This window comes from Maniola jurtina, chromosome 25, assembly GCF_905333055.1.
Source record: "Maniola jurtina chromosome 25, ilManJurt1.1, whole genome shotgun sequence".
Lineage (NCBI taxonomy): Eukaryota > Metazoa > Arthropoda > Insecta > Lepidoptera > Nymphalidae > Maniola > Maniola jurtina.
Genome location: NC_060053.1, coordinates 4,014,447 through 4,028,309, shown reverse-complemented (window position 1 = coordinate 4,028,309; position 13,863 = coordinate 4,014,447). Strand labels below are relative to the sequence as shown.

The window sequence follows — 13,863 nt, the reverse complement described above, 5'->3', positions numbered from 1 at the left end:
CATTCCATAAAATATGAAGCTTTTGCTTTATTGCTCTGTTGTTTTGGTAGTTAATTAAAACACAAAAGTACATAGGCCAAAGTTTCGTTTTATTTAGAAAAGTAATTTGTACAATTTTACTAACTTACATGTTTCATTTTTGCAAATTTATAACACTCTCATCGCACCACTATCTAGGATAATCTCACTCCACAAAAACGCATCAATCCTATTCACTAAACTAGTTTTCGAATTCAAAGCTTTACATTACGTCTGTACAGTTTCCTTAATTGAACTAGTACTCTAAATAGTATAGTTGTTATTTATACAAAAACAAAATACACACACTTTAAATCTATGTATCACAGAAAAATAATTATACAGTATACACAGTATAAAAATATCATTAACAGCTTATTACAAACCTTTGTTCAAAATGATTTGTTAATTTACAACATGGTCGTGAAATCACAGACAGCTGAAAAGGCTGTACATAAATTATACCCATCGTAAATAGCTGTAAATGATAAATTTAACACATAGTACTACTAGATTAGTTTAGTTATAGTACAACGACTAATAAAAATTACATTCAGTACGTATTTAAATCTCCATGACATTTTTTTTGGTCTGAAAAACATTTATTACGATGTAATTTTTATTATGTAGGTACGTATGTACTTCACATAATTATAACTTACAAAATTACAATAGATTCTTAAAAGAGATTTATATTTGAATTTTATGATTATGATATTATACCCTATACACAAACAATTTTAACATTTTCTAATAAATTTTATAGCAAGTGTATAAGCAATTTTTATATATTTACAATTTTGCTATCTAGCAAAGAAACATAACTCTGTGATTCCTCAATGTGATTCTGGATAATTGACAAATCTGTTTACATATTTTTATTACGTGTATAATTGATCATTTTTTAAATATATTTATATAGACAGATAAATAGACGCTCAAACAGCTGTCTAGAACTTGAGATTTTGTATATAATTATGCTCTTTACCGGAATTCCTGAAAATCCTATGATTTTCTTTCCAAGCTAATCCGGGCCGGTATATAGTAATAAATAATGCACAGATACATAAAATGGTAGAAAATTTATTAAATAATACAATGTTGACGTCTTTTAAAAAAAATTGTATTATTTCCAAGAAAGAAGACGATAGGTAAATTGTATTATGAGGAATCACGAAGTTAAAAATGTTTTTCATCTAATTATCAATAATCATAATATATTAATTATTAAGACGGATGAGATGATTCTAAGTAATAGTAATACGTTTTTACGACGAGTTATTTTTTTAAAAGTTCTAGGCCATTAATTTTGTATAATTTGGAATCGTTTTTTAAGTAATCATTCAATCGATATTTTTCTATAATGTGTTATAGCATTTCTTTCGCCTATCTTCAAGTTTAAGTTATAAATAGTCAACGTCTTAAATGTAAGAAGTGTCACGTTTAGCATTAGAATAAATTATACAAGCAATAAAAGTGTATAATAAAATGAAATTGCGAGTTTTTGTGCGTATAATAGGAGATTCGCTGAAAAGAATCGAAAACCGTTTGGAAATTTGTATTAATTATTATTTTAGACCGTAGAATTCTAGGTAATAAGTTTTCCTGTAATTCCATAGTAAAGTACTAGATTTTCTGTATTTTTTCCAAAATTTTAGGCTCCATTAGTTTCAGAGAAAAGGGTCATTGGTCAATTTTCATTTATATTCGTATATTGCTTTACTGTTTATTCAAAAATTATTAAAAAAAAGTCACATAGTATGTACAGTTTTTACAGACATACAAGTGATCTTATTAGGTTTTGTTTTTTTGTTATTTGGACATACGGAACCCTAAAACAAGCTACAAATTAGTATGAAGATAATTATCTATAAGTTTTCAATAGAAAAGGGTTTAAATTATTAATTTTTAATTGCGGCGTTGCCATTATTAAAGTTTGGTAGGTTGTCTAATTGTCCTAAGCCCGTTTAATGGATGCCAAAGTATCAATTTTAATGATGTGGCCGGGCGACAGTTAATCGATATATTCGAGGTTAATCTCCAAAATCGGAGCGTGAATTTTGTATTTTAGATTGAATCCAAATAACAAGTAGAATAGAATATATTCATAGATATAGTTATAATAATACTTATTTACATAGTACGTTAGATATGCGATTGAAGATATGTTTTTATCTGCAAGTCGGACTCGCAAACGAGTGGTACAAGTATGTATAGATATTACACTAGGTATGTATTTTTATTTTTAGGGTTCCATACCTCAAAAGGAAAAACGGAACCCTTATAGGATTACTTTGTTGTCTGTCTGTCTGTCTATCAAGAAACCTATAGGGTACTTCCCGTTGTCCTAGAATCATGAAATTTGGCGGGTAGGTAGGTCTTATAGCACAAATACAGGAATAAATCTGAAAACCGCGAATTTGTGGTTACATCATTAAAAAAAAAAAAATGTGTTTCAATTTTCAAAGTAAGATAACTTACCAAGTGGGGTATCATATGAAAGGGCTTTACCTTTATTTTTATGCATAATAGTTTTTGATTTATCGTGCAAAATGTTGGAAAAAGTACCTGATTACGGAACTCTCAGTGCGCGAGTCTGACTCGCACTTGGCCGTCGTTTTTTTTTAATTTGAACGCGGCAATAAAAATAGGTACACACTATGAAAATTTCGTCTCTCTGCCTTATACGGTTCATGATATACACCGCGCTAACAGACAAATCATACGGACAGACAGAGACGTCAGGCAGCTGAACCGTTGGGGTTCCGTTGGCACTGTTTGGGTACGGAACCCTGAAAACGGAGTCCGTTTTGTTCATCAGCTACTCAATTTGTTTAATAAAATGCGACTTAGACCACTTTAAAACAGAAGGCCTTTGAAACATAAGCGATAATTATCCTCATATTTAACCAAAAAGCACTTGAATAAAATGATACTGCCAACCAACGAATCCCGAAAATATTATTCAAAATAACAATAAATTAAATAGTTTTATAAACGAATAATTACGTTACATGACGGCTTATTAAATTCGTTACGTACATTTACATTTAATTTAATTGTCTGTTTATTTTAGTACTTTATTTGATAATACTTTATTAAATTATTTACTAGATAGTGCCCGCGACTTCGTCCGTTTGGATTCAGGTTTTGCCCGTGGGAACTCTTTCATTTTCTGAGGTAAAAAGTATCATTATAACCTTTTCGGTAATCTATCTCTGTACCAAATAGATGGTGTCCATGATTTTGTCCATAATAGAGTTAGGTCCTTTAAAAATCTATACTAATAAATAAAATTGGAGTGTCTGTCTGTAATTTCGAAATAACTACCTCATATTAAGCTCATATGGTTATTTGAACGATACCAACACTGAATCACACGTTTTTAAAATTTTTGTCTGTCTGTCTGTGTGTCTGTCTGTTTGAAAAGGCTAATCTTCGGAACGGCTGGACCGATTTTGACGGGGTTTTCACAGACAAGTAGAGAATTGACAAGGGAGTAACATAGGCTACTTTTTTAACCGACTTTCAAAAAGAGAGTTGTGTTTTTCTACCTATGTACACCGAAATCTCCGAGATTTCTGAACCGATTTGCGTCATTTCTTTTTTAATCGATAGAGGAACTTCGCGACATTGTTTCATAAAAAATTTGGAGTCCAACTCCTCAATCCTGATGCTGCAGGGGATCTGACCAATCCACGCGGGCGAAGCTGCGGGCGTCAGCTAGTCCTACATAAAATCTTTCATTTTTCAGGATAAAAAGTAGCCGGTATCCGCAATGTAAGCACTACGATTTGTTAGGTTAATAAAGATTTATTCATTTATTTTATTATTCATCCCGGAGACGGACAAAGGCTACTTTTATCACAGAAGATCTAAGAATTACCACGGAATTTTTGAAGGCCCATCCGTTTGATCGATTTTTTCGGTACAGAGTGCTTTTTATCCCGGAAAATCATAGAGTTCCCACGGAATTTAAAAAAAAAACATAAATCTATGAGGACAGTGTCGCGCTATCGTCTAGTTTTAGATAATATGCGCCAATTTTATAACGATTTTCGATTCTTTACTTTTTGTTAAATTCATTGACACATAATTTTTGAGGAATTCGTGACTCAAAAAGACCATTTCTAATCAAAACAAAACGATTGTTGTGTGTGACATGTTTGTGTAGTTGTTAATCTAATCAGTCTTAGATCGAAATATTAGTGAGCGTACACACCTAACGTAATGTCAGCCGCCGATTGCAAGCAGGCTCAGTGTGTGTTTGTGTACGTTTTATTTATTCAGACTCACCTGGTGGTTAGTGATGACGCAGTGTAAGATGGAAGTGGTATGGCAGTTTCATTAAACCGATACTCCTTTGGTTTCTACACAACATCGTACCGGAACGCTATATCTCTTTGCGGCACGGTCTAGCCGGTAGGGTGGTAACTAGTCACGCCCGAAGCCTACCAGACCAGACAAGAAAAAAATTTGAATTATAAAATCCCAAATTTGTTCTGCCGAGAATCGAACCCGGGACCTCACCTCTGCACCAGGGGAATCAAGACGTCAGAGTCGTGACGTCAGAGTGCATTTTTCGTTCTCACCATGCTGACATTACGCTGTAGTCAGTGATCTAAAGTGTGGAAACTCCCGGTTTTAACCCTGAACCGATATCTGTCAAATATTAGGCTAAAGGTGACGTGAAATCAAAGATACCTAGTCATTTCATAGCCTAGCGTCAAATGTAGGTAACATTTGACGCCTTAGTTAACAGCTGGTTTTCTATCTGTCGTGGACTGTGCTGTAGTTACGTAGCTCATCTACTTCCGTAGCGTCCTGTAGCGTAGTATAGGCTACGTAGAGTGACCAGCTCCTACGTATAGCGTAATTACGTAGGTTTAAGTGTGAAGGAAAAGTGTGTATGGAGAAGAAGTAATCTACGAAACGGTTTGGCAGCTGAAAAAACGTTAGGTGTGAACGCGCGCTTATAAACAAAAGTAATCTATAGAGTAATTTGAGCATTAGTGAAAAGCTATAATTAATTAGGTATATTCTTCTAGTCACATGTAATTAATAATGAATGAACAAAAATATAATTTTAATTAATTATTTCCTAACAGGTTTTATAAACAAAAATATTTTAAAATAATTGTACAAGTTTTAATAATAATTGACACTAAAATTGTTAAAGATTTTTATTTTAATAATCATTTTGCTTTATCTTTTACAGCATATTTACATAGTGTATCATAGTGAACAAATGATTTAGTTAGTAAGTAATATGAATGATATTTTGAAAACTATAGGTCGTCATTTTCAATTTTTTTTTAGAATAAATTATTAAAATATAAATGTTATAAAATATTAATTTGAAAATATATATATATTATATTCTAGCTGATGCCCGCAGCTTCGCCTGCGTGGATTGGTCAGATCCCCTGCAGCATCAGGATTGAGGAGTTGGACTCCAAATTTTTTATGAAACAATGTCGCAAAGTTCCTCTATCGATTAAAAAAGAAATGACGCAAATCGGTTCAGAAATCTCGGAGATTTCGGTGTACATAGGTAGAAAAACACAACTCCCATTTTAAAAGTCGGTTAAAAAAGTAGCCTATTTTACGCCCTGGTCAATCCTCTACTTGCCTGTGAAAGTCCCGTCAAAATCGGTTCAGCCGTTCCAAAGATTAGCCTTTTCAAACAGACAGACAGACAGACAGACAGACAGACAGACAAAAATTTTAAAAACGTGTGATTCAGTTATGGTATCGTTCAAATAACCATATGAGCTTAATATGAGGTAGTTATTTCGAAATTACAGACAGACACTCCAATTTTATTTATTAGTATAGAAGATATGAAAAAACATATTATTAAGTAAAACGAACTATAGTTTTCAAATGAATTGAATGGCCGTATATTGTAACATCAACTTGATATGTTAGATAATGGCACGTTTTAATAGGAATTAAAGCTATTATTTTAATCATATTTGTTTTTTTTTTTTTTAAATAATTTTACGATTAATTTGCTAAAACTATTTAAAAAACACTCTCGTTACTAATAATATTTAAATAAAAAATGAAATCATTAGGTTAAATAACTACCTACATTTAAAAAACTTTGATAAACTGAATTTTTTTTTTTTAATATTATGTGTACCAGTAAAATAATAAAATATTACGATATACAAAAATATTATATATTTAACAAGACAAAAATTATTATTTATTGTTGGAAATTTATTTAGGCGTCGATTCTACGAGTATATAGCTGATAATTTGTAGTTCTGAATCCAAAAATCAGCGTTTAAAATATGTATATAGAAACCCAATCAATTGTACAGATATCTAAAATCTAGGCCGTTGGGTGTTAGTTTTTTTAATTCATACTATATCAGTTTATATATTTACGTGATTACAACCAAGATACAAGGCTTTACGCGTTTAATTGCACATAGTGGTTCATATGTAAAATGATTAAAATCTGTAACATACTTAATTGATGCTCGATTGCAGTGCAGTAGGTTCTATGTTTTACGATAGGACATCATCACTTAAACAATGTGTTAACAGGGCTCTCTCCGTTACTCGCTTCATACAATCGTAGTTCCAATTTCATTTGAATATTAAGCAACCAAAGTCCATGAAATTTCGCAGACGTATTCTAGAAACTTAATATGTTTCAGGTTTATTAAAGTGGCCTCAAAATGATAATATGATCTGACTTATCCACTTAACTTTTCAACACCTAACATAGAAAATTCAAGACATTGATATAGTTAAGTATATAATTGTTTTTACAATAGCAAAGACCAGTCTTAATGGGGCGATTCGAAATTGACAATAATTCATAATTATATAACAATGAGACGACTAATTATACAAGTTTAATGTTTTTAAAAGTAATATAAAACCAAATTAAAAAAAAATCTAAAGTAACAATATCATTATTTCAATACAAAACTGAGAATACTTTTTTTACGTTAAAAATAACATTTAATAATATGAATATAATTATAACGCATTGGAAAAATGCGTTGCATAAAATGTAGGCCTTGTTTTAATTGAACTTCGAAAAAACATTATAATATTAAAAAAAGTTAAAAATTTAAAATAAAATTATAACAATTCACGTTATTGGAACTAAATTCTATCTTACAGTATTATAATATTTTTACATTTAATTCGAATAAAATTAATTAATTTAAAAAGTCTTTTTTGCAGACCGTTTTTAAAATACCGCACAGTCACGTATAAAAGTGATTTTCACCAAAGAGTTTTTTTTTTTAGTCTGGAAACCCACAAACGTTTAATCACTAAATTAATAACACTTAGTTTTAGTTTGGATAAACTTTTTGATACTACATAAACAAGTTTTTTAGGAACGCTTACACATGAGTCGCTAACGGCTGCTGATGACTGTTACCTGTAAAAAAAATTGCGTTTTAATATTTTTGTGTAAGTGAACTAATTTATTACAAAACCTATTTCAATTTAAAAATATTCAAAGTCAAAGTCAAAATCATTTATTCAAAGTAGGTACTGTTTGTAGGTTTTTTTTTTAAATTGTACTCCTTTTGATGGTCGAAATTGTTGTAAGTATAGTGGTGATAATTAATTGCGTAACTTAAAACTAAAGCTACGAGGGTTCCAAATGCGCCCAAGTCTGAGAAGAGCCCACAACAAACTATTAAATTAAAATAATATTAAATTAAAATATTGAATTAGGTTCTATACAGTAATAATATACATAACTAAATAAAACGTAGCGATTTTGTTATTAGTCAGTATTAGACTGCATCATCACTTGCCACTAGGTGAGATTGCAGTCAAGGGCTAACTTAGTTCTGAATTAAAAAGTTGAAAACTAAAAACCGACTGCGATCGTCTTAGTAAACGCTGAAACATTATAGTAAAACAGTTTTTCTATCGCTTTATATATTTAATGTTGTAGTAGGTACATTATTTTATATTCATGAACTCAGAATTTTCTCCTCTTTCAATTGACATCCCCCTCGACACAAAAGCAAAAAAAAAAAATTTTAGAGACCCCCCACTTTTTTTGATGTGACCGTTAGGTCAATTTTTTCGTATAGAATACAGCCTTTGCCACCCGGACATCTACAACGAATCAATTGACACCTCATTCATCAAAATCGGCCCAATACCCGGCGCTGCAATTGCTTGTATACAGTATGACATATTATTATAAATTGAATACTTGAAAAGAGCAACCGCCAAGTTTCTTGCTGGTTCTTCTCGGTAGGAACGGCATTCCGAAACACTGGTAGATTATTTTGACGATTCAAAAGCACTTGTGAAAGTTTAATTGAATAAAAATATTTTGAATTTTGAATTTTTGAGTAGTTTACACACAGAATCTGGATACAAACATACATATATAGACTGCTAAAATCATAACCCTTCCTTTTGGCTTTACCGCAGTCGGGTAGAAAACTCACCTTTCTTGGTAACCGACGCATTGGTGAGGGATCGATTCGACGGCGCGAGTATGTAGTGCGAACTTGGCGACTGAGGAGTGCCGGATGACGTCACAACTCCCACCTGCTACACACAATACAACACTATATTTAATAAGTATACCTAGATTATGTTTTATAGAATAGAATAGTACCTATATTTAAAGTTAAAGTTCAAGGAATTATCCATACTAGTATTAGAAATGCGAAAGTGTGTCTGTCTGTCTGTCTGCTACCTTTACACGGTCCAACAGTTTGACCGATTCTGACGAAATTCGGTACAGGGTTAGCTTATATCCCGGGGACTTCGTATGAAATTTGGTACCGAGGTAGCTTGCGTCCCTGTAATTGACATAGGCAACTTTTTATCCCGGAAAATCAAACAGTTCCCACGGGATTTTTAAAAACCTAAATCCACGCCGACGAAGTCGCGGGTACCCTCTAGTAAAAAATATAAATAGGATTTTTTTTTATATTTTCTTCTAAACAGTATTAAAAATCCCTTTCTGCATTTGCCAGACAGTATCGTGGCAACCCCTTGGCAGACACCCTTAACCTTTTAAACGATACAAGTGTGTAAGCGCAAAAATAGCGGGACTCTCTATTCCCTCACTCCCATAGCCCGACGGGAAGGCAATCCAGCAAGACACATACCAATAGGTAAGATCGATAACGCGTTAACTTTTCATCGAATAATCACACTATAAAATTATAAAGGCGAAAGTTTGTATTATGTGTATATGTGTATGTGTATGTTTGTTAGTCCTTCACGCAAAAACGTGTAGTTTTTGCGTGACGGATTTGGCTGAAATTTGGAATGGAGGTAGATATTATCCTGGATTAGCACATAGGCTACTTTTTATTCCGGAAAATCAAAGAGTTCCCGCAGGATTTCAGAAAACCTAAATCCACGCGGCCGAAGTCGCGGGCGGCTAGTAAAAGAATAAAAAATCGGAATCTGGAGCAAATAAGTATGTCAAAGACAAAAAAATCAGCGTTTTCAATAATTATCTGTGCTCGTATAATCAGTGTAATCCACGTACGGAAATGCTTAGGGTGACAACTTTAGATAATCCGAACCAAACGGAAACTGTGGAAAACTTCAAACGATCTCTGTGAACATACCGGATTTTTTTTTTCTTTTTTTTTTTATTCACTATAGGTAAGCGCTTGACCACAATCACACCTGATGGAAAGTGATGATGTGGTCTAAGATGGGATGCGTTTACCTAGAAGGTGCCTATTCACTCTTGTTTTAAAGATACCCGGATTGTAATTGGTAGGTTGTATTTCTAGCTTGTCGCTTGAAAACTTACAATATTTCCTTTCAAATAAAAAAACTGGGCAAGTGCGAGTCAGACTCGCATACGAAGAGTTCCGTACTATAGTGCAAGAAATATCACGTTTCAATTATTTTTTTGCGTTACCACAAATTCACGGTTTTACTTGCACTAGACATTGCTACAAGATTCATGATCCTAGATTAACGGGAAGTAATCTATAAGTTTCGATACCCTTGACGGGTCTTGACAGACACGACAGACAGACAACGAAGTGATCCTATATGGGTTCCCTTTTCTCTGGATATACAGAAACCTAACTCTAGGCAGGCAAAATAGTGGGCATCAGTTAATTTGTAACATAAGTGTGCATAGTAGGGCTTTAATGTATACTAGCTGATGCCCGCAGCTTCGCCCGCGTGGACTGGTCAGATCCCCTGCAGCATCAGGATTGAGGAGCTGGAATCCAAATTTTGTATGAAACAATGTCGCAAAGTTCCTCTATCGATTAAAAAAGAAATGACGCAAATCGGTTCAGAAATTTCGGAGATTTCGGTGTACATAGGTAGAAAAACACAACTCCCTTCTTGAAAGTCGGTAAAAAAAGTAGCCTATGTTACACCCTGGCCAATCTTCTACCTGTATGTGAAAATCCCGCTAAAATCGGTTCAGCCGTTCCGAAGATTAGCCTTTTCAAACAGACAGACAGACAGACAAAAATTTTAAAAACGTGTGATTCAGTTATGGTATCGTTCAAATAACCATATGACTTTAATATGTGGTAGTTATTTCGAAATTACAGACAGTCACTCCAATTTTATTTATTAATTAGTATAGATTTTAGAAAATCTCCCAATTCGTGTTGAATGAACCAAATCATAGCGGCCGGACCGTCCAAACTCCCAAACTACATGGAGATTGAATGCTTAAGGGATTACGACAGGCCTCTGAGTAATCAGTCAGGCGATGACGTCATAGCATGCATGCTCTAATCTCCACACATCGAGTAATCTGTTTCATATACTAACTATCTTTTTTTCGTGGGTAGGCATCGAAAACGCACGCACGTGTTTTGCGAATCTTATAATGTTTTATTTATTTAAAATTATCTTAGTATAGTTTTAAACATGTTTTAAGTGTTGTCATACCTTGCTAGCAGTGTTCCATTCATCAAATCCATAAATTGCAACATAATAATCCAAATAACTTTATCACATCACCATAACCTCAATCACTACAAAAGTTACCAAATGGAGGCCATTCAGCAGTCAGTACAGGCGTTGACGGAGCACTTTAACACACAGATGGCTGAGTTTCAAAAAAACTTGCAAGGTGCTATTCCAGCTGCGAGCCCCACCTCAAATATTGCAGCTCAATTTAATGCTTTCCGGACCTTCGTGTTGTCAGCTCTCTCAGGTCTACAGCAACAAGTGGAAGTCCTAGCCAAGCAAATGGATCAACTTGAGATGCGGAGCAGAAAAAAGATGCTATTAGTACATGGCATCCCCGAGAGCGATGACAGCAATCTAGCGGCCACGGTAAGCGCATCTCTGTCTGATCATCTCAAGCTGTCGGCCTTCCAGGAAGACTGTCTCAGTCGTTGCCAACGGATCGGTCAGCCTAAGAGCGACAAGCCCCGGGCCATACTCCTTAAGTTCCATGACTTGTCAATGAGGAATCAGTTGTGGTTTGCAAAGACTTCACTCAAGAATACTGGCATAACTCTGTCGGAATTTCTGACAAAAGACAGGCACGACGCTTTCATGGCAGCGAGGCAGAAGTTTGGGATTTCGAAGTGCTGGACGAGAGATGGTGTTATTATTATTGCGGGTCAGGCCAACAAGCGTTACCGCGTCACAACCATTACGGAAGTAAATTCCATTAGCCAGGCACGCGCTGACGAAGAAGCCACGCCTTCAGCGACCGCTCCTACTGCCAAGTCGACTTCTAATGTGAATAAACCATCCTTTAATGCACCCTCGAGGGCCAAAAGAATCACTAAGAAGTAAGCAAATAGCTACTAATCAGGTACACGTTTTTCATTCGGCCGCTGGTTTCTTGTGCGCTGTTGTATTGCATCACTTCTCGTAGACATACCTACCTACCTACTCAGTTATTCAGTTTAGCACCGAGGTACCTACACCCTCACATTTGTGTATAATCCATTCTCTGTTATAATACTTGTTTACAAAAGTTACTATATTATGCGTAATTGCGTACGGTAGGTACCTATCGTGTGTCAAACTTGTGTCTAAGTCAGTCAAAGTCGAAAATTAGCTAATTGACATTGACAGAAGACGACAGTGACATGCTTCATGATGTGAACTCGACAAATGTCTCGAGGTACAGTCGTTTTGTCTTATTTACAGGCATGGATACGGTAGCACTGGAGCCGACAATTAGTAGTTATTAACATTCTGTGACATGGACCTACGACGTTTGTCGAGTCCAATGGTATTGGCTCGTTCATGTTTTTATTGGAAGTGTTCAAGAATGGAATATTTGAATATTACTTATTGTTATACGTAATTAAATATACCCCAACACTATAACAATAACACCATTGTATATTTAGATATTCCGTTCTGCCAGTATTTACACTGGTATAGTAAAGTAGGTACCTATCTAACGTGCTTGTCCTGTAGTATAAATAGACAATTAACGATTTATCATTGTAAATATGTAGTTCTAAGGTTCAGCTTGTTATTGTCTACTTAGTTTAATTTAAGTTAGTAGTTGATGTGCTTTCTTTTATGCTTTAATTATTGGTTTTGTTTTGTATAATGTATGAATAACTAGGTTGTAAACGGTTCCTCCTATGATGCTAGCGGGTATAAATGTATATAAGTACACTCGTGAATTTGGTATTATTATTATATACATATATATATATACAAGTATTTTATTATTATAATTTATTTATTTTTTATATTTTTATTTTAAGTATATAGTTTATTTTCATAAATTACTCTATTATGTCTGATATATTACCAATACATTGTGATGATGAATTCTTTTCATGCTCTTCCTCTGATGAATTTCAAAGTGTGTGTAGTGATTTCTCCTCTGACTGCAGCATCTCTCTTGAACGCAAACTCAATAACATATTTTCTGATGACTCTCGCTACCTTAATGTTGTGCATATTAATGCACAAAGCATTCCGGCACATTATGCTGATCTTTTGGCATCTTTTAGTGGCGTCCTAGTCGATTGTATTCTCGTTTCTGAGTCCTGGCTCAAACCTTCTCTCTCTTCGGAACTTTACAGACTACCAGGTTTTACTCTTATCCGTAATGATCGGACTGACAAAGGTGGAGGCGGTGTGTGTATCTACATTCGGAACAACTTATCATTCAAAGTTATTAGTCAGTCACCTTCCGCCTACTCAGGTAATCTAGAACATCTTTTCCTTGAAATCAGTACTCACCACTCTAAATTTCTTATTGGTGTTGTATATAGTCCTTCATCTACTATCAACTACTTTGACACTTTTGAACAACTTCTTGAGAAACTTACACCTTCCTATTCCGACGTTATTGTAATGGGTGACTTTAACACGTGCCTATTAAAAAACGATAGTAGATCGCAAAAATTAAAATCGTTAGTGTCTTCCATTAATATGACTATCCTTCCTCTTTCAGAAACCCACTTCGCCCCGGGTTTTGTTCCCTCTCTTCTAGACTTGATAATTACTTCGTGTCCTCAAAACGTTCTTTTGCATGGTCAGCTCACTGCTCCCTTCTCCTACCACGATCTTTTATATCTTCGCTATAAAGTGCGCTCGTCAAAACGTAAGCATAAGGTTATTTTGCAACGTAATTTCAAAAATATTAATATTGAGTGTTTAAGGAAAGATGCGTCGGAAGTTGACTGGACCTGTGTTTATAATGCACTGGATATTGATAATAAAGTAAAACTTTTCACAACTCTTCTCATTAACTTATATAATACTCATGCTCCACTGAGGCCTGTCAAGATTAGGCATTTACCAGCACCATGGCTGACCGACTCAATTAAGAAGCTAATGTGTAAACGTAACAAGGCCAAGACTAAATGTAAAAAATCCCCGACTGACGAAAATGTGGCTGCCTATAAG

General features: G+C 34.2%; 2 protein-coding genes across 3 annotated transcripts in view; one reads left to right on the top strand and one right to left on the bottom strand.

The window, feature by feature from the left end:
- Window positions 1-7,053: 7,053 nt before the first annotated feature.
- Window positions 7,054-13,863, bottom strand: part of LOC123878001 (irregular chiasm C-roughest protein-like) — a 173,462-nt gene continuing 166,652 nt past the window's right edge. Inside the window, exons 22-23 of one of the 2 annotated variants that reach the window (XM_045924977.1) lie at window positions 8,469-8,574; window positions 7,054-7,432 (exon numbers count right to left, since the gene is read on the bottom strand). In XM_045924977.1, the coding sequence (XP_045780933.1) occupies window positions 7,395-7,432; window positions 8,469-8,574 (144 nt within the window). In that variant the 3' untranslated portion in view covers window positions 7,054-7,394. The remainder of the gene's footprint in view (window positions 7,433-8,468; window positions 8,575-13,863) is intronic. The other variant, XM_045924978.1, reaches the window with a different exon arrangement.
- On the top strand, window positions 10,865-12,091 carry LOC123878002. The gene has a single exon (XM_045924979.1). The coding sequence runs from the start codon at window positions 11,017-11,019 to the stop codon at window positions 11,773-11,775; it is 759 nt and encodes a 252-aa protein (XP_045780935.1). The 5' UTR covers window positions 10,865-11,016; the 3' UTR covers window positions 11,776-12,091.